This window comes from Myotis nattereri (genome assembly GCF_964212035.1).
Source record: "Myotis nattereri genome assembly, chromosome: 19".
In the NCBI taxonomy this organism is placed as follows: Eukaryota; Metazoa; Chordata; class Mammalia; order Chiroptera; family Vespertilionidae; genus Myotis; species Myotis nattereri.
In genome coordinates this window covers 23,174,735-23,199,840 of record NC_138095.1, presented here as the reverse complement: position 1 = coordinate 23,199,840, position 25,106 = coordinate 23,174,735, and the positions used below count along the sequence as shown (strand labels likewise).

Here is a 25,106-nt window from a genome sequence, read left to right as displayed (position 1 = left end):
TCTAGGGACTTCTCTCTACCAGAGGAGCTTTAAAACACTCCACTGTGCTCCCAGAAGGATGACAGGTGGCGAGTGAGCATTTGAAACCATGTCCCTGAGGACATGCATCTTGGAGATACAGTTTTGATGGACCAAGGGCTGTCTTGTGGAGGGGTTAGGCCTCGTTTAATTTTCCTGCAGGTGTTATGCGGACCAGTGTGTAGAGGCTCCTGGGAGGCCCGGTTAGCTTAGTGGAAGGAACCATTTAACAGTGTGAACTCCCTATCTCTGGAAGGAATAAGCAAAGACAGTCCAGGTAGTTTTTTATTGATTGATTGGTTTTTAGAGAGAGAGAGAGAAAGGGAGAGAGAGAGAAACATCGACCGGTTGCTCCACCCACTCATGCATTCATTGGTTGCCTCTTGTATGTGCCCTGACTGGAGATTGAATCCAAAACCTTGGTGTATCGGGGCGAAGTTGTAACCAAATGAGCTGCCCGGTTAGGGCCAGTGGAGGTGATTTTTCCTGCCCGCTGACCCACTGTGCAAGAGATAAGGATTAGAGTAAATGATGCCAGGGTGCGCCCATTCAGACCCTCCAGTCCTCTGATGGTCCGAGTTGTCTCCTCCTGTGGGAGGAGTTTGAAAGCCACTTGTTAAATTCTCACTGCGTCTTTTGGAAACATGCCCAGCTCTGGACTTCTGCATGTTCGGGTTATTTTTGAGCTGTCACAGTGACAATTCCTTAATTTGAGTCCCATTATTACTACTACAGCAACTGCCTTATTTGTACACTCCCCTTGACGCCCGAGCTTCCTCACCCAAGTTATTTAACTTTCTCTTCCAGACTTCACTGTTCAAGAAACTGAAGGGTTTGAAGTCCTGCTACCCTCTCTCTCTTTTTTTTTTTTGAAACTGTTTTCAACTTTCTAGAAAGCTCTTTTGAAGTCTACCATTTGCTTAACCACGCTGGGTCACATGCTCTTTTGTGGGTTTCAGAGATAATCTATTCCTTGTGTTTATTTTAGGGCTAAGGCACTGATGTTTGAACGGGAAGCTTCAAAAAGTTTAAAAGTGTCTTCAGAATGGCTTTGAAGCACACAAGCTAGGAATCACCCAGAACATCAGCATGCACCTCCCCTATTGCGCTTTCCTGGCGAGGTCTCTGAAGGGGTCATTCTGCAGAGCCAGAGAGCTGATGCTCACGGGACCAGATTAGCGGAGCTGGCTTTCCTGGTAGAATTCTCTGGCTTTATTATCCTCTCTCCCAGGGTTCTCAGAGGCACCCATGGAACTGAAGGGCTTGCCAAGAGGGAAGTGGCACCTTCCTGTTGAATGAAAACAAAGCGAGTGACAGTTGTGACTGAAAACCCTTAAGACCTCCCACATCTGGACTCACCGGATCGGGGACACAGGAGCGGTCACTGCTGCGGAGGAAGAAGCCACAACTGGAGGAGAAAATCCAAATAAAGAGCATGAGCGCGACCTGAAAGTAAATGGCCACCTCAACAGAGAGGAAGTCAGCCTCCTGGTGAGTAGCAAGGCCTGCTGTGGTTTAAGTTCCTGCCAGGCTGCCCGGCGGGTATTTTGGGTGAACTGAACCCCAGCCAGACTGTCTTGATTTTATTAAGGGGAAAAAAGCCATTTTCTTCAGAGCAGCTGAGTCTAACACGTGAGCCGTTTCTCACCAAAGCTGGTGTGCTGTGACTTTGCCAGCTTCGTGCAGTGTTCCAGCGAGTCGGGCGCGGCTGGTAGATGGTACAGGAGATAATCGTGGCCGATCCTGCATTGGGCTTTGAAAATAATGTGGGCGCTGGAGCCCTCGCTTTTGAAAGCTAAGAAATGGTTGCACTGCAGAATGACACCATGAGAAGGGCTTGGCCAGTCTTCAGTGTGGCTGTTGCCGGGTATTGCACAATGTCTGCCTGCAGCTCCGGTCCCTTGGCATCCCCAAATGGGTTAAGCCTCTCTCGTAACTTGGCTCAGCAAACACGAATGGAGGAGATCAAAGCGAAAGGCCTGGTTTAAATAGACTGAGCAGGGTTAGTGCCGGATGATATATGTGGGGAAGTCAAACAGATGGCGCAGTTCAAAATGACCCCCAGGTTCTCTTATGTGCACTTGGAAGCGGGGGGGTGGAGGGTGCTTTTACCCCAAGGACATAGGCCAGGGCAGACGGGCCCAGCAGTGGGGTTTCCGAGTTGAGTCTGAAACACTTGAGGGCTTTCTGATCGGGACCTGCCCTGAAGCCAGTGGCACGTCTGGAAGTCAGGAAGGCGGGCGGGACTGGAAACTGGGTTAGTGCTGGTCATCAGAAAGGCCAGCTGGGAGCCAGAGAGGGTGAGAGGGAGGGGCCCGGGGGGGGGGGGGCACAGGTGACAGAGCGCCACAGGGCCTCCTCCTTAGGCTCTCACCTGATCGGTGTGCTCGCAGAGGTTTGCTAGTAAAACTCAGGAAGCCTTTGTAGAGTTTGCCTTGAGATCCTAAAGAGGCTATTACAATTATATGGCAGAGCAGACCATAAGACGAGGGAGGAACAAAGGGTTAATGGAAATTGAGACGAGGGATTCCTCTGGGCACCCGCAGTTTGATGAGGGGTCGTGTTTGAGTTCATCCTCGTCAGGTTTTGTAGGCAGAGAGGGGCCCGGTGCGTCTCTGTGACCTTTAAAAGGCCCCCGTTTTCCCTGCATTGAAACATGGTTTATTTGCTCCCTCCTATCGCCGGGCCCCAGCGCACACTTAGGCCCTCAGTAATGTTTGTTAAATGAATTCTAGGAATTTATGGATTCATTTAGAAGGGCTGTTTTGGAGATCGTTGTGCGCAGCAGTTGTGCCGAGTGCTTCTGAGACGCTCTGACTTACTTGGCTGCCAGGGCCTTGAAAGACAGTTTACCAAACCATGTGAGTACATAGTCCAGTTCGATGTCTCCAGTAAGAGGCGCCACTGTGGGCCCTCGTCTTTCCTGTCTCTCTCAGATGGTTTGACTGCTGGATAGAGGCCTATTTTTAGTTCGACTCAACTGCACTTAAGAAACGGTTTTATCTACTTGTCGCCACTGGGTTCTTCTTCCTCCGGGGCCATAGAGGCTTTGCAAATACCGAGTCATGAGCTGTAATGAGCGCTCGGGCTGGGAAACAGGGAGCCGTGCCTTCGGCTGATCCCGGATGAAAGGCAACAGCTCTGCTCTGTTCTCTTGCCAGGTGGAATTACTTCTTCCTCTACGATGGTTCCAAGGTAAAGGAAGAAGGCGACCCAACAAGAGCTGGCATTTGTTACTTCTATCCTTCTCAGGTGAGCCACCCGGCCTGCCGTGGTTTGGTGGGGATCCATCCACGGAACAGAACTTAGGCCTCACCGTGGTGACTTTTCAAAAGTGTAGGGTTTACATTGGGACAGTTTTCTATGGATAATCCAGGCACTTGGCGCTTCTACTCTTAGACTTGGTTGTAGTAGTTCTTGTTCTCGTCTTTAAACTCCCAGCTCAGTGCCTCCATCTTATCTGGCTCTTACCATCACGATTTTCTCTCTGCCCCACTGCTCCCAATTTTTGATCGGCTCGTTAAAGAAAAACCAAAAACTTTTATTCAAACATATACAAAATATCATGAACCCTTACATGCCTGTCACCAGCTTTAACAGTTACCAACACTTGGCCAATTTTATATGACCCAACCTAAACTCTCTACCCTTTTATTCTTGGAGTATTTTGAAGCAAATCCTAGACATTGTGTTATCTCATCAGTATCAAGTAACCTCTCTAACTGAAAAGGACTTTTCTTATTTAAAATCACAGCTAACAACAGTTACAATAATTAGTAACAATAATTCCTTAATATTGTCAGGTAGTGCCGATATTCAAATTTTGCCTTATTACTTAGATGTTGCCTAGACCTAGTTTCCTTTCTTCTCTCCTTCTTTCCCCCTTTCTCACTCTTTTTCCTGATCAGGACCCAATCAAGGTTCGCTGTTCCATTGGGTTATGTTGTGTGTTAAGTCCCTTTCACTGTAGCCGTCCTCACCCACCCCTCCTCTTTCCCCTCTATGCATTGTTACGAAGAAACCAGGCCATTTGTGCAATAGAACGTGAGCCTGTCCCACGCTCTGGGCTTGCTGATGACTCCCTCCTGGTGGTGTCATTTAACGTCTTCTATCCACCGGGTTTCCTTTAAACCAGTGGTAAGATCTAGGGCCTTGATGAGGTTCAAGTACATTTCTTTCAGGCAAGAATTTTTCATAGGTGGTGTGTACATTTTCTGTTCATCACATAATGTCTGGCTGCCCCGCAGCTGAGTTAATGCTAAGATCCATTAGGGCAGCGGTTCTCAACCTGTGGGTCGCGACCCCTTTGGGGGTCGAACGACCCTTTCACAGGGGCCGCCTAAATACATCCTTCATATCAGATATTTACATTACGATTCATAACAGTAGCAACATTACAGTTATGAAGAAACAACGAAAATAATTTTATGGTTGGGGGTCACCACAACATGAGGAACTGTATTAAAGGGTCGCGGCATTAGGAAGGTTGAGAACCACTGCCTTAGGGGGTCTGTAAATTCGCTCACGTGATTACCCTCTGACTTGGATAATTGGGATTAATCCAGGCTGCTCTGGCCACTCTGCAGGGGATTTGAATAGGGATGAAAGGCTCATGCTTCTACCCATGCTGGGGGGTAAATTCTAGGCCAGGGGTGGGCAAACTTTTTGACTCGAGGGCCACAATGGGTTCTTAAACTGGACCGGAGGGCCGGAACAAAAGCATGGATGGAGTGTTTGTGTGAACTAATATAAATTCAAAGTAAACATCATTACATAAAAGGGTACGGTCTTTTATTTCAATAGTTTTATTCATTTCAAACGGGCTGGATCCGGCCTGCGGGCCGTAGTTTGCCCACGGCTGTTCTAGGGTATAATCCTAGGGAGAAAAATGCATTTCTGTGGAATCATCTTATGTGTTCACTGTGGGTGTTCAGGCAGGAGTCCACAGACTTTGTCCGAAAACAGCTAAATATTTTAGGCTTTGTAAGAAGCCACAGATGGTCCTCATCACATATTCTTTGTTGTTGTTCTGACAACCCTTAAAGAAATTCTTAGTTCACAGGCCACATAAAAATAGGCCGCCAACTGGCTCTGGCCTGCAGACTATGTCTGCTCTAAGGAATGACACAAGAGCCCAGCAATTTCAACTTCCTGTCTGGCATCTGCTGCTTTCCCATAGACCCTGCTTGACCAGCGGGAGCTGCTCTGTGGCCAGATTGCCGGGGTGGTCCGCTGTATCTCTGACATCTCGGGCGCTCCTCCCACTCTCATTCGGCTGCGGAAACTGAAGTTCGCCATCAAGGTCGATGGAGATTACCTTTGGGTGAGTTTCATGGGCAGAACCAGGGCCTCTACCACGCGTCATGGTCTGGGCGATAAGCATCGTGACGGTGAGGTTTGGAAAGCCTGTGTTGTTCGAGGGTCAACTGTATGAATATTTACTATAAAACTCTTTCGACTGTTTAGTATGTCAGAAAAAATTCATAATGAAATGCTGGAAATAATACCAACAAAGATGAATATCTTTCCTTACATTTGAACACCCCTTCTGCTCAGAAATACTTTGAGGAAAGTGTAGGCGTGGGAAAGGGCACTTGAGTGTATACGGTACTACTGTATGTAAAGAAATGGCTGTTCTTTTTCTTCTTCTTCTTAACGGTTCTTTGAAACCTGACATACATGCACCAATGTTTCGAGTTTCTGGGTCATTTATCCAGGAAGTATGGAAGTATAAAGAAGTAAAGATGGGGATTAAACTCAGTTTGCATCACAGAATAGAAAGAATTTCTATAGGTTGGTTTCAGTCTTTCAAAGGAGAGGAGGAACCAGCCATGATATGTCAGAAATGTTTGGAGAGTTCATCATAGGAGTGAAATAAGACATATAACATCCTCTCTGCAGGCTCTGTCATGCTTACGTTTGTGAGATTCATCCATGTTGCGTGTATGGGCAGAGCCTTCCCTTTCATGTTGAACCTCATTCCGTTGTCTGAAGACATCACCGTCTGCTTATTCATTCTCCTTTATTTAAAAAAAATTTTTTTTATTTGATTTTAAAGAAAGGGAAGGGAGAAGGAGAGAGAGAGAGAGAGAAACATTGAGCCCACAACCCAGGCATGTGCCCTGACCTGAAATTGAACGGCGACCTCTCAGTACACGGCGCGATGCTCAACCAACTGAGCCACACTGGCCAGGGCTCAGCCTCCTTTTCCCAGACACATGAACTGTGCCCAGTTTGGGGCACGTAAGAATAAGGCTCCTAGGAACATTCCTATATGAGTCTTTTCATGGACATAAGTTTTCATTTCTCGTGAGTAAATATCTCTGTGTGGAACTGCTGGGTCCTGGGATAGGTGTGTGTTAATTTTATAAGAAACCACCAGCCCTTTCCCCAAAGTGACTGCGCCATTTTACACTCCCTCCAACGATGTGTGAGAATTCTGGTTATGTTACATCCTCGTCCACACCGATGTTGGCAGATGTTTAATTTTAGCCATTCAGCTGGATGTGCTGTGGTAGCTCATTGTAGTTCCATTTGCATTTCCCTAATGACTAATGGTATTAAGGCTTTTTCATGGGCTTGAGGCCATTTGTATATCTTCCTTTGCGAAGTGTCTACCCAAAGCTTTTGTCCATTTTGTAAATTGGTTTTGTTTTTTTAAAATTGAGTTGTAGGGGTTTTTTATATATATCCTGGATACAAGTTCTTTTGTCTGATACATATTTTAAAGATATTTTCTCCCACTTTGCAGTCCTCCTATTGATTTTCCTAATGATGTCTTCTGATGAGCAGATGGTTTTCATTTCAGTGAAGTCGAATTTATCAATCTTATGGTTATTGTTTTCTGTATCCTGTCTAAAACCATTGCCTACCTCCGCAGAGAAGATGTTCTCAATTTGGGGGGAAGTTTCTAGTGTTCGCTTTTAAATTTGAGTCAGTAATCCGTCTTGGATTAATGCTTGTGTTTGGATGTGAAGTAGAGGTCAAGGGCCCTTTGGTTCCAGCACCATTGCCGCACAACTCCCCTTTCCTATTGGACCCTTCCCTGTTCGGCTCCTCTGTCAAAGGTCAGGGGCCACTTAAGCGAGGCTGTGTCTCTGGGCTGCCTGTCCTTCCATTGGTCTCTCTGAAGATCTTAGAGGGGCAGCACACTCTCTTAAAATCAGGTAGGGTAAGTCCTGCCTTTTTCTTTTGCAGGTTAGCTTTGCACATTTCAGGTCCTTTGTGTTTCTGTAGCAGAATCAGTTTGTCATTTTCTAAAGCAAAGCTGGTGGGGTTGTGATCGGAATCGCATCCGATCTACAGCTCAGCTGGGGAAGCAGCCGGCTCTTCACCCGTGCGGTTGGGTCACATCAGTGAGGCTGTGACTCCTGGGTCACATCAGTGAGGCTGTGACTCCTGGGTCACATCAGTGAGGCTGTAACTCCTGGGTCACATCAGTGAGGCTGTAACTCCTGGGTCACATCAGTGAGGCTGTAACTCCTGGGTCACATCAGTGAGGCTGTAACTCCTGGGTCACATCAGTGAGGCTGTAACTCCTGGGTCACATCAGTGAGGCTGTGACTCCTGGGTCACATCAGTGAGGCTGTGACTCCTGGGTCACATCAGTGAGGCTGTAACTCCTGGGTCACATCAGTGAGGCTGTAACTCCTGGGTCACATCAGTGAGGCTGTGACTCCTGGGTCACATCAGTGAGGCTGTGACTCCTGGGTCACATCAGTGAGGCTGTGACTCCTGGGTCACATCAGTGAGGCTGTGACTCCTGGGTCACATCAGTGAGGCTGTAACTCCTGGGTCACATCAGTGAGGCTGTGACTCCTGGGTCACATCAGGAGAAAAACAAAGGCCCTTGCCTCGCAGAGCGTCCATCTAGAGGGAGTTTGTACATTTCCCGCCTGCAGGGTTGGTTTGCTCCTTTGTTCACGTGTCTGGTGACTCCCTGAGGAAAGGTTCCTAGAGGTAGAACTGCTGAGTCAAAGGACATGAGCATCTTTCAGGCTCTTTGAACATATGGCGAGATGCTGTCTAGCAGAGCCAGTGCTTATCTTCGGGGAACGACGCTGCACCCCGCATCCGGGAGCTCTGAGATGCGTGGGGATTTAGTCAGTTTCTGTTCTCAGAGCCCTTGGTCCAGCTCGGGAGGTGCCAGGGCTCTTTGGGAAACAGTTTCAGCCCAGCGTTTGCAGTGAACCCATATTAGACATTCAGTGTCCAATTAACAGGCCTACCACCGCGCCGGGTCCGAAAAGAGGTCAGCGTTGGCTGGGTGGTCAGGGCAGGCTGCATGGAGGTGCCAGCATCTGTGAGGGGCACTGAGGGATGGGAGGGCACTGGGCCAGTGAACAGGAGGGAGGGCATTTCAGGTTGGGCGACGTGTACCAGACCCTGTTCTCTGCGGAGACCAGCTTGGCTGGAGTGGAGGGTGTGGGCTGGGCATAGATCAGTTTCAATGGGCTATGGGGTCTGGCTGTGGCGAGCGAGCCCTGGATGCAGGGATTCAGGGCTTGGACTCAATCCAGGAAAATGCCTGTGTCCGTTTCCCTCGTCACAGGTGCTGGGCTGTGCTGTGGAGCTCCCGGATATCAGCTGCCAGCAGTTTCTGCACCAGCTCATTGGGTTTTTTAACTTCTACAATGGACCTGTTTCTCTGGCTTACAAGGTATTGAGCCTGGGTGTGGCATCTCTTGTGCAAAACCAGAACTGCCGGAACACAGCACTTACGAGCACACCAGGTTCTGTTCCACTCTACACGGACACAGTGTCCAGCCACCAGGTCGGGGACTCCTGGAGCCCCTCTCAGATGCCTCTGTTCCCCAGTGGCGTAGGTCACAGTCATTCCAAGGGCTTACCTCCATCTCCTCCCCCTGGGGTAGGTGGGAAGGGCAGGGCCCTGAGTGTGGTGGGGAGGTTCAGGGTAGGAAGTTCCCCTCCCTCTGCCGGTGTCCGTGTGAGGAGTCAGGCTGTGGTAGTTGGGATCCTTACCGAAGAGGTGTCTCTCAGAAGCTCAGCTCCTGCGCTCAGGCTGTTTCTGTTTCAGAATTGTTCTCAGGAGGAACTGAGCGCCGAGTGGGACACCTTCATTGAACAAATTCTGAAAAACACCAGTGATCTGCATAAGATCTTCACTTCCCTCTGGAACTTGGACCGGACTAAAGTAATTCGCCTCCCCCTTCTCCTTTCACGTACGGGAATCGAGCTTGACACCTTTGTCTCTCCCCCTTGAAATGAACTGTATATGGAGAGAGGTGACGGATGTGTCATTTCTCAGTTGCGGTGGTTAAGACCTACACTAAATTCCATGCTGCTGCTCACCAGCTATGTGAGCCTGGACAAATCAAGGCGCCTCTCGGAACCTCACTCTTCTTATCCATAAAATGGGGTCATAATACCTGCCTCCCAGCACTGTTTTGATGATGAAACAAGACAACACCTAAATGACACAAAGTAAATACTTAGTAACGGTAGTACTATTATTTTGCTCATGTCCCAGAAATGTTGAACTAAGTCATCTGAAGGCCCCTTCTTCCTTGATATTAACATGATATAATTATTCTCACCATTAGAAGTGCCCAGTGCTAACACTGTACAGACAAGGTCGCCATATCTGGGGGGGAGTGGCTGAGAAGTGTTTCGCCTCTGAGCCACTCCGTCCACCACTGGCATTCAGTGACATGTAGGCTGCTCATGTGGCTGGCCTGGCCGCCTGGCTGTCTGTAGCTCTGTGGCCTTGATCTTGGTGAACATCACATCCTCATTGTGCAGTGTTTTTAGGGACTTTCAGCAACTGACTTCTTACAAGGAAGGTGGAACTGAGGCATATCCCGAGTGAAAGCCATGATGTTTTCACTTCATGTCATGGAAGAGAGGCCTGGGCCCCCTCAGGCATCCAGTCAGCTGGTCCCAGGGGGCACATGCTTCAGAGGGAGGCTGGGGGTGCGGCGGGGTGGGCATCACCTGGCACCATGACTTGCATTTGAGACCTGCCGGCCTCCTGCAGGCTGCCTGCTGGTCTCAGCACGGATAGTCAGGGTCTTCTGGCCAGTCTGTGTCCCCTGGGAACCACCACATGCCCTATTCACTGTGCCCTCCAAGAACTTGGCATTTAGAGGTGTGGGGAGTTCTGGGTATAGAGGAGACTCGGACTTCATCAGGTGACACGGTCTCCTTTTTCCAGGCTTTGGGTTAGGGCCTGCCCACAATCTACAGTCCCCTTCCCTTTCCTTCCCGGACTGGAAGCTTGCTAACCTGTGGGCATACTTCTTGCCTGCACAGGTGGAGCCCCTGCTCTTGCTGAAGGCGGCCCTCATCCTGCAGACCTGCCAGCGCTGCCCTCACGTGCTAGCCGGCTGCATCCTCTACAAAGGCCTGTGAGTACCGCCGGAGCCTCTCCCCCTGCAGCCAGATCATGCCGCCCCAGGCCTAGGCGGGAACTCCTCGGGCCAGTTCCAAGTGGGCTGGTTTGGCAAATAGCAGGTAGTTCAGGTTTGATTGAGGCTACGTTCCTGACTGAGCAAAGTGGGGACGTTGGAAACTGTTGTGTCCAGAAAACAGTCAGGAATAGAAAAGCCAGGCATTTGTTTATTTATTGAATTTATTGGGGTGGCATCAGTTCACAAAACCATACAGGTTGCAAGTGCACAACTCAAACATCATCTGCACGCTGCATCGTGCGCCCATCGCCCCACGCAAAGTCCCTTTCCTTCCCCATTTCCCCCCCTTTGCCCATCTCCCCCTCCCCCACCCCCTCCCCCCAGGCTATCACTACACTGTTGTCTGTGTCTATGTGATATGTTTATATGTTTTTTGGCCAATCCCTTCATCTTCTTTCATCCAGTCCCCCCTCCCCTCTGACAGCTGTCAGACTGTTCCATGCCTCCACGAGCAGTTTAAAGAGATCATATAATTCTCAGGACGGTGCATGCGTTTCTCGTTGTCAGTCTCTAGGTGATGGGAGTGCAAACCCCCAAGGTCACCAGCAGGGGCATGTTAGTGAGGGGTGTGGGCCTGCGGCATCCTCCTGCGGCTGCAGCTCCGCTCTGCAAAGCGGTGGTAGTGCTGCTTCTCCTCCGACTCCTGCAGCCTCTTGGCTGACCGTCTCTTGCTGGGCTCTGAGATCTCTATACTCTTCACGCACTTGGAGGGCCTCTTCATGGGCCCGAGTGCCTAAGAGGCCCTCCACGCATCTTCCAGGGCCTCTCTCCTCGTGGAGGGTTCGCCCTTACAGCCCAGGGCAGGCAGGGCTGGGGCGCTGTGCCCAGAGCTTTCTGACAGCCGAGGGATGTGTGGCTGGAGTAACTCTCCAGCCCCTGGGGACTCGGGTCTTCGAGGCTGTGTTCCCAGTCCTGGCGGCTTCTCTCTCTCAGCCGTGAGATTTTCTCCGTCCATATTGGTCTACCTCATAGTAGCTGCACATTTATTTTAAATATTAATTTAACAATTCATGAACAGTTAAGTGATTAATTTAACTGTTCTCTTTTTGATGGAAATTTAAATTGTTTACCCCTTTTTTCTTAAGACGATTTTACCTTTTTTTCTCTGTAATGAACATTCTTCTGCATATTTCTTGGTACAAGGCAGTCACAGGGTTGGGACATTTGAAATTTTAATGGAAATCGCCAGAGTGCCCTCCAGAGGGCTTTACCAGTTGACACTTTCACCAGCTGTGTCCCCAAGATCCAGGCCAACGTGGGGGTGAGGGATCTTTTCAGTCCAGAGTCCTGCAGTGTATTTCTTCTCACACTGTCCTTGTTCCTGTGTCTGACCTCCTAGGATTGTGAGCACCCAGCTCCCACCCTCCCTCACGGCCAAGGTCCTGCTTCATCGAGCTGCACCTCGGGACCAGGTAGGGCTCAGCCACCATCTGGCTGGAAGCTTCCGCACCAGGCAACCCTGGGAGACTGGTCCGCCCGGGATGGACGGGCGCTGTGGGGGCGGTCACCTCCCTTCATCTTGTCAGGACCCCAGGCCTGTCAGTGTCATTTCCTCATGAGTGACTTCCCCAGCAAGGCTGGCAGAAAAGCTTGCTTTCTGCGTGGTGGGCTTGGAGAGTTGGTTTTTCTTCAATCCAAGTGCAACTATGAGAACTTGACTTCCCTCAACGCTGGACTTTATGCCAAAGAGATGAATTTTTTAAAATACATTTTTACTGAGTTCAGAGAGGGAGAGATAGAAACATCAATGATGAGAGAGAATCACTGATCGGCTGCCTCCTGCACGCCCCCACTGAGGATCGAGCTCACAACCAGGCATGTGCCCTGACCGGGAATTGAAGCGTGACCTCCTGGTTCATAGGTTGACGCTCAACCTCTGAGCCACACCGGCCAGGCAAGATGTTGGATTTTCATAGATGCTAAAGGATGACTTGGGAAATCAGATACTCTTAAAATACCTCCATTGCTTATTTACTTAATTGCTTTTATAATGAGAAAAAACACACATGGATGCCCATTGAGAATCAAATTGCCCACAGCTGCACTGTACATGGTGATCACTTCTTTCATTTTACTTGATTCGTCCTGACATAGGTCACAGGTTTACATGTACCGCAGGCCTAGCTCTTTGCCCTTACTAAATTAGTGGCCATTTAGAACGATGGCAGGGCTCCCGTCCGCTCCTTCCCCTCTGCTGGTGGAGGTGTCGTTAGAACAGTCTATCTGGTGAACTGTTTATCACGAGGCTCGCAGGACCTTCACGTTTTTGTCATCCTGGAATGTGTGTGAGCACTGGGCCTGGCTGTGGCAAAGGAGGCCGGATTCTAGAAGGGTTCTCTGAATGTACAGAAGAAAACACGAAGCCCCACTTTCACCCCCAGAGGGGAGACGCTGAGAAATGAGCACAGAAAGCCTGATGTGAGTGGGTGGAGGCGGGTTTCACCTGCCCCCCATGGTGGTGAGCAGGCAGTGAGGGCAGCCTCCCTTCCATCTGCTTCGCAGCTGGCACGTGCTGGGGACAAGCATCTGGGACAAACTTACTTTATGAGCAGATGGCCTAGTGCAGTCCCGATGGTTAGCGAGGAGGGGAGTGGTACCCAGCGCCAACTGGTGTGTGTGTTTATTTGCAGAGAATACCTACAGGAGGGGATGCCCTGCGGGAGCGTGGTAAGTCGTGAGACGCACTGAGGATGCGGTCCTTTATCCTGCCTGTCCCTGTACAGTCCTGTGAACGTGTCCCAGATGCTATTTCATCTGCTCAGAAGATTAGGGAAATGGATGGAACAGAGCTTCAAGTACAACGTTAGCCATGGGAATCCTTACTGCAAATAAGGCTCATGATTTTAGGCGCATCTTCTTTAAAAATGAAACTTACGGGGTGGCATCGGTTAGTAACGTTAACCATTGGTTAGTAAGTTAAGTTCTATAACAGGTTTTCTGTATACTGCATTGTGTAGGCGCACCCTTTAGATCCCTCTTTCCAATTCCTCCCTAACTCACTATAGCGAGACGGGCTCAGACAGGTTCCGGGGACCCTGGCTGGGAGAAGGCCAGGCGCATGGCCAGTGCCAGGAGGACCTGTGCAGGACTGGACACGTGCCCAGGAGGGTTGTTGGTGTTATTTTGAAGCACAAGTTGGGGCACACTCCTATTGTCAGCTGGAACTGCTCTTCCCCCAGTTTATATCTTCAGTGCCACCAAATTTTCTTCCACCGGGGTCACCTCCACAGCTGGGAGCAAAGGTGTCCCCGTGGGCTCTTCCTTGCTGACCACAGAAACCGTGGCTGCAGTTTTGTGCTTCTGTCTGGGCTGAGGAGTGTGTCACAGCTCTGCTCTCTGGCCCGGCATGCTGGGGTACCTGTGTCACCCCAAGGACAGTTACTCCCCCTCTCTTCTCTGGTCCAGGGGGGCCTTCCATGTTGCTTTGTGATTCCAGGAGCCGTCCTGCCCCCGAATGTCCACATCATGCCTGTTTTCGTGACGGAAGAGGAAGCTGCCAGTCTCCATGAGTTCCCAGGGGAGCCTGTGACCAGGTAGGGGAGCACCGGGTTTCCCCTTAAACCACGCTTTCGGGGCTCCCTCTCATGGGTTTATGCGCACAAGCCCCTAGGTCCTAGGACGTCCCATCCGTCCTTCACTCCATCTTCTCCGTGCTCTGCCCTGGAAGGGGCTGCTGGGACTTCAGCAGAGAGATAAGAGGCAGCCGGTATGGTGACAGGAGTGTGGGTGTCAAGACCCTGATCTGTTGCTTATCTGCTCTATGACCTCGGGCAAGTGCGTTCACTACCTGAGCCTTAGTTTTATAAAATGGACCCAGTAATACCTACTTTCTGGGCTCCTGGTGAAAGCTGCTACAGTGTTAGTGTAATGCCCGGTGTGGGGTGACTTAGAGTAGACCCCAAATGCGGCTGACTCGGGGGGGCCTGCCGTTTCCAGTCGATGATCCTGGCATCACTGGTGAAGCCTGAGGGCCAGGCATCGCCTCATTTTTATGCCAATGGTTTGGCCTCTTAGGCTCTGAGGCCCCAGGCACCGATGCGGTGCTTTCGTCTCCCCGGGGAGGGGCACGTGCCCTGTGCTGTCGCTGTGTCCTCACATCTTCCCTGTCCGCCAGCCCTCCTGCATCTCCAGCCGGACTCCAGGGGTGCTCTGCTCGGCATCCTCCGGAGGGTTGCAGCCCCTCTGCCCTGAAAGAAGACCGGCACGAGGAGGCCGTGGCCTGGCCGTGGGCAGCCACCCCTGAGCCCAGGCCCGCTGACGCCGCGTGGCCAAACAGCAGTGGGGAGAGTGGACACCCCTCCGACCGTGGCCCGGAGAGCACCCAGCCTGCAGACCCGCAGGCCACTGCCAGGGACCAGAGTCCTGGCCTCCGCCGCTCCCCAGTGACGGGGAGGGAACCCGGTCGGCCCAGGGGGAACGAGGAGCTGGACTTGTCTGAAATCCACATTCCAGAAGCTCGGGAAACGGGAACAGCCTCAGGTTCTCCTGCCTTCTCCAACGGGTGTGTCCCAGATGGCGGTGGTCCTTGTCCCAAGGGATCTGTCAGCAACTCTGGCCACCGGGAACCCAAGGAGGCCCTGCCTGGGGACACAGCCATCGGGGGCCTCCCCTCTCCCTCCGCTCCTGACACGCTCACCCAGAATGGAGCCCTCGAGCAGCACGAAGACCTCTCAGGGGACAGCAGCCCCGCCCCACTCCCCAGAAGTACAAGCAGGCCATTGTCATCGCCTCGCCCAGATTCAAAGCAGAGAGGAACTAAGCTTCCGGAGGGGGGAGAAGGCACGGAGCCGTGTGTGCATGGGGTTCAGGAGGGCCGCTCAGCCCCCGGCCTGGAATGCCACTCGGGCTGTGCAGACCTTCCAGACGACAGCCCCTCCACAGACAGCACTGACCCCGGGGCGACCCCAGCATGCCAGGGAGAACTCGTGCGCATGAACCTCTACACTCACAGTGTCAAAGGGCTGGTGCTGTCCCTGCTGGCCGAGGAGCCACTGCTGGGAGACGGCGCCGCCATCGAGGAGGTGGTGAGTGCTCCGCCCTGCCCCAGCCCCTGGGAACGCGGGCAGGGAGGGTGCTCCCTGACGCCGAGCAGGAGGGGACAGGGCTCCGTGCTGCGTGCCCCGGTGAAAGGCCTTGCTGATTCGGTGGGCATGGGCATACCCGCCTCCCGGGGCTTGTGGGGGTGAGTGAGAGCAAGCCCAGGGCACGGCTTGTTTTGCATGTTCCTGCTTCTTCCGGTGTCTTGGACGCGGAAGACCAAGTTGGAGTCTTGATTCTGGCTGTGGAACCAGGCACACAGACAGGCCTCTGCCCCCCGAGCCTCTGGCTCCTCGTCAGCAGTGCGAGGTGGTGACAGGCCCTGCTGTTTTAGACAGTGTGGTCATGCGCACACGGCGTTGCTCTGCCATCGCCACCACTGTTGGCCTCACTTTGAACCTGGGCAGCTCTAGGATCTGAGTCGTCTGGAGCCTGTCCCTGCATGGTCACAGCCGGTGTTGGGACTTCTTCAGAAGCTCCCCTTCCCTGCTTAGCGCCCCCCGCCCCCTCACCCCCCACTGTACCACAGTGAGCTGGAGGCTCCTTCCTAGAGGGCCTGGGACATCCCAAAGCTTAACTGGCTCCAGAAGCTCCTTTTAACTAACCCGTCCCAGCCCCTGCCCCACTTCCAGCAGTACCTTCTCTGGGGCCTACCCTGGAGATGCAGTTGCTATAGTAACGGCCTTACTGTCGTTGCCAGGGAGGTGGTAGCAGTAGGAACAGGAGGTTGAAATTGCTGCAGGGTGAATGGTGTCCTGGGGCTTGCCTTGTGTTTGTTCTTCAATCTGTATTCTCAGCCGTCTCCTCAGCACGCAGGGCTGTGACCCTCCATAAAGGAGCCAGTCACCTTGCAACGCAGAGGCAGAGGGATGGCAGCTTCCGTGCTCAGAGCCCCCGGCGAGACTGCTCCCCCGCAGACCGGCCTGTCGCTCCCCGTCCCTCAGACACGGCCACCGTGTGGCTGCTCTGCTTCCACACCCGCCTGCCCCGCAGCTCTCAGCGCCGCCGCCACCTCCTCTGACAGCACAGGGACCTCGGGCTATACATCTCCTCCTGCGCGGCTTGGTTTGCAGGGTCTGTCCTGCTCGGTCTCCAACTGTAGACACATTAGTTTGAAGGTCCAGTGTTTGGATGCAATAAAGTAGATATGATAGCTCTTACCTTCCTCCCAAAAAAGAAAAGGAAAAACTACTTCAGGCTGCACTTGAAGAAGGAAGGAAGATGTATCCTGTAGACTCAGTGTGTGCTAACCACTTGACATCTATCCTTTAGCCAGCCTGTGGCATTGTAATTCCCATTTTACCAGCAAGAAAACAGGCCTCGTTGAGATAACGACCTAATGCAAGTAGCGGGCCCAGAACTCTTGCTCGTTTCTCCTCCCCATCCCATCCACTCTGTCCCCTACTGACCTGACCGTGGAGTGGTCGGTGGGAAGGTGAGGAAAAGGGGAGGTGCCCGCCCTCCGTGGCTCTGGCTGTGTGGACACGCCCTTGGTGGCCACAGCCCACCCATGTGTTCGGACAGCTGCCGCCATGGGCTTGCATGTAAAGTCAGGTGCGGTGTAGGGAAGGCCCCGGGAAGAGAGAGCAGCTCACTGAAGAAGACGCCTCTCTTCGGAAGAGTAGGGTGTGGTGACTGATGAGCTTGCTGGTCTGGGACTGGGGTGAAGGACCAGCCCCGAAGGCTGCCTGCCTCACCATTTTGGGAGCGGGCCTCTATTGCCTTTTTGCCCGAGACCTGCTTTCCGCCCGCTGCTGTCTGGAAAGCAGGGCCCTGCAGGAGGGTAAGCTGCAGCTCCGCTGTGACAGTGAGCACCCCCTCCCCGGCGCTGTCACTCACTGGCAGGCAGCCTGGTGTCATTCTGCCATCTTGTCTTTCAGCAGATCAACTGCCAGCTCTTTATGTCGGCCCAGGGTGGGCGGCTGGGAGGTGGGAGCAGCCAGGAGAGATCGGATTAGTTCAGAGGGAACAGACTGAATTCCCACCAGGGGGACTAGACTCCCACCAGGGGGCAGCACAGAGCTACTGGTAGTTCCTGCTCAAAACCCGAAGGCCTCTCACTGACCTTCACAGGCAGGGATCACACCAGTCCTTCATGACTGCAGGGGACCCTGAGCTGCCTGCGTGCAGGGGGCGAGCTTGGGCTCAGTGCCAGAGTGAAATATGGACGTGCACCCTCCCCGTGAACCTGGGCTTCTGAGGGAATGTGTGTCGGCATCGCTGGTTCTGCACCTTGTGGCACTCTCACACTTGAGCCCCGCGCTTTGCTGTGGACTAGAAGTGGGAGGAGCCAGGAGTCAGGCCCAGCTCCGTGTCTCCAGGGCTGCGGTGAGGACTGTATGTGTAGCATGTACCAGGGGCTGGCAGACTCTAATGCCAAGGAACACACAGCAGATATTTCCCGCTTTGCACAACTGCTGAACTCTGCTGCGACGGTTCTCAACCTTAGACAGTATGTAGCTGGTGTGGCTGTGTCCCAGTAATACTTTATTTATAGACACGGAAGTGGGAACCTCAATAATTTTCATGTGTCACGATATTATTTTGATTTTTTCCCCCTAACCATGTAAAAATATAAAAACTATTCTTAGCTCTCGGGCTATACAAAAACAGAATGGGCTGGGTTTGGCGCAGGCCATGGTTTGTAGGCCCCGGCACATATGGAAGCACTTGGTTACTAGTAAATAAGGCGCACATCATCATCATTTTCATTTTCTTGCCTCTATAAAAATGCCTTCTCTCAGGGTGGCGCCTTAGAGTTTACAAAGGATTTTTGTAAATGTATTTTTATTGATTTCAGAGAGAGAAAGAGAGATACAAACACCAATGATGAGAATCACTGATGGGCTGCCTCCTGCATGCCCCACACTGGGGATTGAGCCTGCAACCCAGGCATGTGCCCCGACTGGGAATCGAACCGTGACCTCTGGTTCATAGGTCAATGCTCAACCACTGAGCCACACCAGCCGGGCAGGGAGGGTTTTTTGATACAAGTGCTGGGCCAGTCTCCTCAGCCAGGTGCCTCTGAACAGCGCACAGAAAACCATTTGACCGACAAGTCCCGGTCCTTGCAGCGCGGCGCATGGCTATCCTGTTCTAGATGCCCAGAGAGGGGACTCCTTGCAGACAGTGGAGGCCGGGGAGCCCAGGCCTGGCTGAGAGCCGGGAGGGTGGGGGCCCAGTCGGCGGTGCTGGTGCTGGGCAAACGTGCAGCCTCCGTGGGAAAGTCGTAGCTGGAAGGAGAGGTGTGAGGGCCAACAGTGGCTATTTCTGGATGATGAGACTATGGGCTATTTTTCTCTGCTTTTTCCTTCCTTGTAAAATGTATTTTTCTGCTCTCCTTTGTTTATTTTTCTATAATTTTACAGCAGCATTAAAATATCAGGGCAGAAGTTAGCACTTCTCTAAAAATGGGTAAAAACGCTGGTCAGAGTCCTTCCTAAGTCAGTAGCCACGCGGTGTTGTTTGGGTGACCGTTTGCTGGGCGCAGGGCCTGTGGGTTCACTGCAGCCGGGCCCGTGGGCTCCTCCGCAGTTCCACAGCAGCCTGGCGTCCCTGAACGGGCTAGAGGTCCACCTGAAGGAGACGCTGCCCAGGGACGAGGCCGCCTCCTCCAGCAGAACCTACAACTTCACGCATTACGACCGCGTCCAGAACGTGCTGACAGGTAAGGAGCCGGCCCTGTGTGCAGCGGTGTGGCCGGGGCACCTCCTGGAGGGGGTGGAGGTCAGACCTGGGGCCAGTGAACGGAGGCTGCCGCCGCTCTGGCCAGAGCTGTCGGATGTGCAACTAGGCTGCTGTTTCCTCACTTGCAGCCCCGCTCCCACGGCATTTAGAATTTGCTTGATGAGCACCTCCTTGCTGTTTGTCCTTTTTTGGCCGTTTCTCCCGTGTTTGAGGGAAGCACACACATGTTCAAGTATCTGTGATAAGTTTCTGCTAAAATTGTGATGGCCACAAACCGCTGTCGCTTACTATCAGGGGCAGTGCCTGCGCCGCTGCTTGGTGGCAGCTGTCAGGGCCCAGCTCCCTGCAGGCCTGTTCCCTCCCCCTTGGCACCTGCACGCGTGTCTGAGGCGACAGTCCCAGGTTGGGGAGATCTGGGAAGCAGTCCGCCACTCACAGCTCTGTGTCCTCTCCTGGAAGCGAACCTGCCTCAGGCGGCCACGCCCCAGGACCGCCGCTTCCTGCAGGCCGTCCGCCTGATGCACTCCGACTTTGCCCAGCTGCCCTCCCTGTACGAGATGACCCTCAGGTGAGCCTTCCCCTCACAGTCCTGCACAGGAATCACCTTCCCGGGGGCCCGGGTGGAGCCGTATTCATGAGGAACATTCCAGTTACTGCCGTTCAGGTCTTCTGTTATTCGCCCTGGTAGCTGCTATAACCTACTCGCATGGTTTTCTGTGTCGTGTATTTTGGGGGTCCCATCCTGGGGCTCAGACCTGCTTTAGACATTGGGGGACAACGGTGAGGACAGCTCTAGGGAGAAGGGTCTCCGTCTCCTTGTCACAAACGATACTGAAGCGAGGGATGGTCTTCTGACCTGTGACATCATCGTGCTCATTATAGTCCTCAGCCTCCTGCCAGGCCTAGGAAGCAAACATTTCCCCTCACCCAGCAGCACCCCAGAGATGCCCTTAGTTGTTAGTTTGGTGTATATTACTCCAAGCTTTGTTGTTTTTAACATGAAATGTAGATTAGTATTTCTATGTTGATTATTTTAAGTCTTTCTTCTAGAAAAGAGGATCATACTCATGTACTGTTCACTAGTTCCTTTTCCATCCCATCGCATGCCCTAAACACCTCCATGCCAGCAGGCAGACATCTGTTCATCATGACTGTGGTTTGAGTATGTAACCAAGTGAATTCTCCTTTCTCCCCACATGCTTCTCTGTGAATCCAGTAGCAGAGCACAAGGCAAGTGGGAAGGTCCGAGGAGGGGAGTGCCTGCTGTGTGAATAAGTCCCATGGAAACGTGCATTTTTCCCTCATTTTACAGATGGGGGCATTGGAGCACAAGCAATAGCAGTGACTTGCCCCAGGGCACACTCTTTTAAAGTGACAGGGCCAGGCTCTGACTCTAAAGTACATGTTCTCTCCACACGTTTCCAGTTTTGGGGGGCCTCTATGGGAGGCACAGACCGTCTGTGTGGTCTGAGACCTGCTGCAGCAGCGTCGTACTTACCTTCTCTCTTCCTCTCCTAGGAATGCCTCCACAGCCGTGTACGCCTGCTGCAACCCCGTCCAGGAAACCTATTTCCAGCAGCTGGCGGCGGCCCCGCGGAGCTCCGGCTTCCCCAGCCCCCAGGACTCCGCCTTCAGCCTCCCGGGCAAAGCCAAGCAGAAGCTGCTGAAGCACGGGGTGAACTTACTGTGAACAGGGCCTCGGGGGGAAGGCCTCCCCGCGATGACTATCAAATGCAGTGCCCACCGAGGAAGCTCTGCCTTTTAAACAGAAAATACCCCCGTTCATTTTCCCGGGAATGCTCCTCTCTAGGAAGTTATGACGTCGGAGTGTTGGATGCTCCTTTACAGATTGGCGGGGACGGGGTAGTTCTTCGGGTCCGCAGACCTGGAGCGCGTGATAAAGACCTTGATTCACCGGCAGTGCTGGGCCAGAACAGGCGCTTCCGCTCCTTGTACCAAAGAGGTTCGAGGCCGGTTAGATCTGTCACTGGGCTGAGGCGCCTGACATCTGCCGCTGGTCCATCCCAGCCTTAACATGGGCCACCAAATTCCGGTGGCATTCTTTCTAGAACATAGTTGTCCCGAGTGTTTTCCAGCCCTGCCTGCAGGGGGCGATGTGAGGTGTGAGCGCACGGACAGGTGGCAGGTTTGTTAGCAAGCTGCCTGGCACACCACTTCCCAGTGAGACTGTCTTCTGAGTGGTCCTCCTGGGAGGGAGGGCTGGGACAGTCGGGGGTGGGGGGGCAGCCACCTTAGTGGCTGAAGTACCTTAGAACTAGACTCAAAACTAAGAGCCCAGCCCTGGCCAGTTTGGCTCAGCAGATAAAGCGTCAGCCCGTGGACTGAAGGGTCTTGAGTTCGAAATTCCAGGTTGTAGGCTCGATCCCGGCAGGCTGCACGCGGGAGGCAACCAATCAATGTGCCTCAGATCTGGGCTTTGCACTGCTTCCTCTTGAGTGAGTGTCCCCAAATGGGAGTTTCCAAAATGTTCTGGGGCAAGAGCAGACCTGTGCTTCTCAGTGTGGCTGTGTGTGAGGGAACCACATTCATTTGTATGTTTCATGTCTATTACATCATAGACATGTTACGAAATGCGGTACAGACCATAGGATGAAGCTATTTACCAAAGTCTCCTCAGTGTTTACTGGAAGATTCCATTTGAAAACTGCAATGTCAATAATTGCATCTCATGTGTATGGCATGGTGTCTTTTTCTTGAAACAAGTTTCCAAAGGCTAAAATAAAACAGCCAAAATTGCCACTGAGTTCTGATTAATTAAAGAGGACCATGTCTAGTGACCACGTTAAGGTGGGGGCTGAGGTGTTTTGTGTGTGTGCACGTACGCACATATTTTGCGTGGACACGTTTCTCCTTTTCGTGCCTGACCCAGGCGGCCAGGGGAGGAAGGTGCACTTCAGAATGGTCTGCGTGGGCTACGGGCCCAGCCAGCTGCTCCGAGGAGCACCAGCTTCCGCCAGGCTCGCCCACAGCCCCCTCCCCCCGCCCTCCTGCCACTGGCTAGCCCAGAGGGCCATCTTCCCACAGGGATAAATATCTATCCTACCTCCAGCTAGGATAAATATCTATTTTCCTCCTTCTCTGCTAAGTTCTCCAAGAAAAAATTCATCCCAAGTCTCCACGCCAACCACGCAAGAAACCCTCAGGACTAACTTACACAGAACGCGCTGCTTTTCCTTTCCCCTTGCGGGTATTTTTAAGCTGCCCAGCTTTTCCTTTTGCTCCAGAGCTGACGCCCCCAGAGTCGAGCTGGGTGGATTACAAGCTGTCGTGTGTTGAAACAGGGACAGTTTGGAGCCTGGACCCATTTTCATCCACCCACCGGGAGCTCAGCGAACCATCTGATTCAAGGACCCTTCACACAAGATGTTTCACAAGAAAATCGCTGCCTGCCGCTGGGCCTTCCTACATGGCAGGCCATTGGCAGATCTTATTTGTTTTGCATCCAGAAACCTCTCTTCCCATCTGATTTCCCAGGGCTGCCATTGCGTTAGACATGCTTTTAATACGAAACGCTTTGGTTTCTGAGAATCAGTGCTCAGGCAGCCAGGTGCTGCCCTTTAAGGTGAGTCTTCACGACTAAGTGAGGAGCGCCCAGGGAAGGGCTTGGGGCCCTGAACAGGGGACCCAGCAAGGCCCGTGGGCAGGAGGGTGACAGGGGCCATCTGTGTGCTGTAAAAAGGCACTGGAGTCTGAATGGCATCCTTTATCTCCAAGCAGACCACAGGGTTCCGGTGGCAACAGGCGCCTGTGGGCTTTGGTGTCAGAGTCCTGGGTTCCAGTCACAGCTGTGCGACTTACTGCCCTGGAAACTGACCCAAGTTACTCTCAACCCCATGTCATGTTCTTTAGAGCGGAAAGGAAGACGCGGTGTATTTAAAGGCGTGGCATACGGTGGGCCCTCTCTGCGAATTAGTGCAGCGTGAATGTCGCTAATGGCCTTCCAGGCGTCCCTGTGCAGGGGGTCCCTCTGCAGGCCGTGTTTGAGTTCAAGACGGCTGAGTTTACTTGGCCACCTGGTTTCTCACTGCCGAGTCCTCCAGCCACCGCATGACCTTGGTCACATCAGCTGCCCGCTCGGAGCCTGTCCCTCCTCACCGTGTGGAAATACTGTATGTGGAGGGATCGTCTAGTGAGCACGGTGCTCTCTGTCCTCGAGGAGGAAGGCCCTCACCTTGAATCGGGGTGGCTAAGGCATCAGAAGTGTGGAAACACGGGGAAGGTGGGGGGTAACTAGAAATCAGGACCAGTGTGCATGCCTGGGAGGGAGGCAGAAAGTCAATCAGCCCGTGTGTGCTGCCTCCTGCCACCTAACGCTGCAATCTGCCTGAGTATTCTCACTGCCATCTGTCAGCAGCTCGAAGATCTGTGGCCTTGTTCTGTCCTGCTCCCAGTGCTCACAGCTGCTTAGCGAGACTCCGCTGGGGAGGTCCATGTTATGGGGAGGGTGCTGGTGGCAGGCCGCAGTGGTCCTTAGAAACAGCATTTTGTACTTAGCTTTGCTTTTCGTATTCACATTTTAAAAATATGTATGCAGCACGCCCAGCCCACCCAGAATTTGACTTATTAAACCTGAACATAGGCATAGGGCTCATTTTTACAGATGAGGCTCACAGAGTGGAGTAGGACGTTTTGGTGGCCAGGGATAGAAACCACAACTCAAACTTGGTTTAAGAATAAAGGGGGATGTCCAAAGTCACTGATCATCCGAGATGCAAATTAAAACAACAGTGAGGTATCACCTCACACCTGTCAGAATGGCTACCATCAACAAATCAACAGACAACAAGTGCTAGCAAGGATGTGGAGAAAAGGGAACCCCCATGCACTGCTGGTGGAAATGCAGACTAGTGCAGCCACTGTGGAGAACAGTATGGAGTTTCCTCAAAAAATTAAATATGGAACTGCCATTTGACCCAGTGATCCCACTTCTAGGAATATATCCTAAGAAACCTAAAACACCAATCAGAAAGAATATATACACTCTATGTTCATAGCAGCACAATTTATAATAACTAAGATCTGGAAACAGCCCAAGTACCCATCAGTAGACGAGTGGATAAAAAGGCTGTGGTACATTTACACCACAGAATACTATGCAGCAGTAAAAAAGAAGGATCCCTTATCCTTTGAGACAGCGTGGAGGGACCTAGAGAGTATTATGCTAAGTGACATAAGCCAGTCAGAGAAGGACAAGTCTCACATGATCTCACTCATATGTGGAATCTAATGAACAACATAAACTGGTGAGCAAAATAGATCCGGAGACACAGAAACGCAGAACAGACTGCGGAACCTCAGAGGGAAGGCGGAGGAGGGTGGGTGGATGGGAAGTGACTGACCAAAACACTTGTATGCGTATATATAAGCATAACCCATGGACACGGACAACAGGGTGGTGAAGGCAGGGGCAGGGCAGGTTGGAAGGGGGCAATGGGGGAAAGGGGGGGACATATGCAATACTTTCAACAATAAAGACTTTTAAAAAGAAAAGAATAAAGGGGGAAGCTTCTTGGCTCATGTAACTGAAAAGTCCAGAGGTAGAGCTGGTTCCAGGAAAAGTTAGGACCCAGGACTCAGATGATCCCCATGGGGGGGGGGGGGGAGGCAGAGAATCTCTTTTTCTCTGTGGTTTTCACTCTCAGATTTTCTTTACACTAGATCCCCACGTCCACCACTGCAAAGTTGCCTCTTTCTCAATGGTCCCAGCAAAAGAATTTGAATCATATGCCAGCCCTGACCCAATCTGACTGCCCAGGGGTTTAAAAGGCTTTGATGGGTGCGGAGAGGGTCATGTGCCCAGCCCTGGTGCAATCTCTGAATAGCCAAGAGTTTGGAAGGCTCTGATGGGTCAGTTCTGGATCCTAAACAAAGCCCTGCAACTGGGCCTGGGTCACCTCCCGGAAACCCAAGGAC

At 52.3% G+C, this 25,106-nt stretch overlaps 1 protein-coding gene across 1 annotated transcript; it reads left to right on the top strand.

Annotated features, from left to right (window-relative positions):
* Window positions 1-991: 991 nt before the first annotated feature.
* Window positions 992-21,932, top strand: HPS4 (HPS4 biogenesis of lysosomal organelles complex 3 subunit 2). Its single transcript, XM_081113783.1, has 13 exons — window positions 992-1,509; window positions 3,180-3,270; window positions 5,198-5,341; window positions 8,570-8,677; window positions 9,056-9,172; window positions 10,291-10,385; window positions 11,788-11,860; window positions 13,079-13,115; window positions 13,885-13,981; window positions 14,563-15,472; window positions 19,020-19,152; window positions 19,632-19,740; window positions 20,691-21,932. Exons 1-13 carry the CDS (start codon window positions 1,475-1,477, stop codon window positions 20,860-20,862), a joined length of 2,121 nt encoding a protein of 706 aa, XP_080969909.1. The 5' UTR covers window positions 992-1,474; the 3' UTR covers window positions 20,863-21,932.
* The last annotated feature ends 3,174 nt before the right edge of the window (window positions 21,933-25,106 follow it).

Bases quoted from the DNA above. Each gene is read 5' to 3' on its own strand.
- HPS4 (XM_081113783.1), top strand. From the start codon at position 1,475: ATGGCCACCTCAACAGAGAGGAAGTCAGCCTCCTG. The intron at 10,386-11,787 runs GTGAGTACCGCC...CTGACCTCCTAG, and splicing joins TGCATCCTCTACAAAGGCCT to GATTGTGAGCACCCAGCTCC. The intron at 15,473-19,019 runs GTGAGTGCTCCG...GCTCCTCCGCAG, and splicing joins GCGCCGCCATCGAGGAGGTG to TTCCACAGCAGCCTGGCGTC.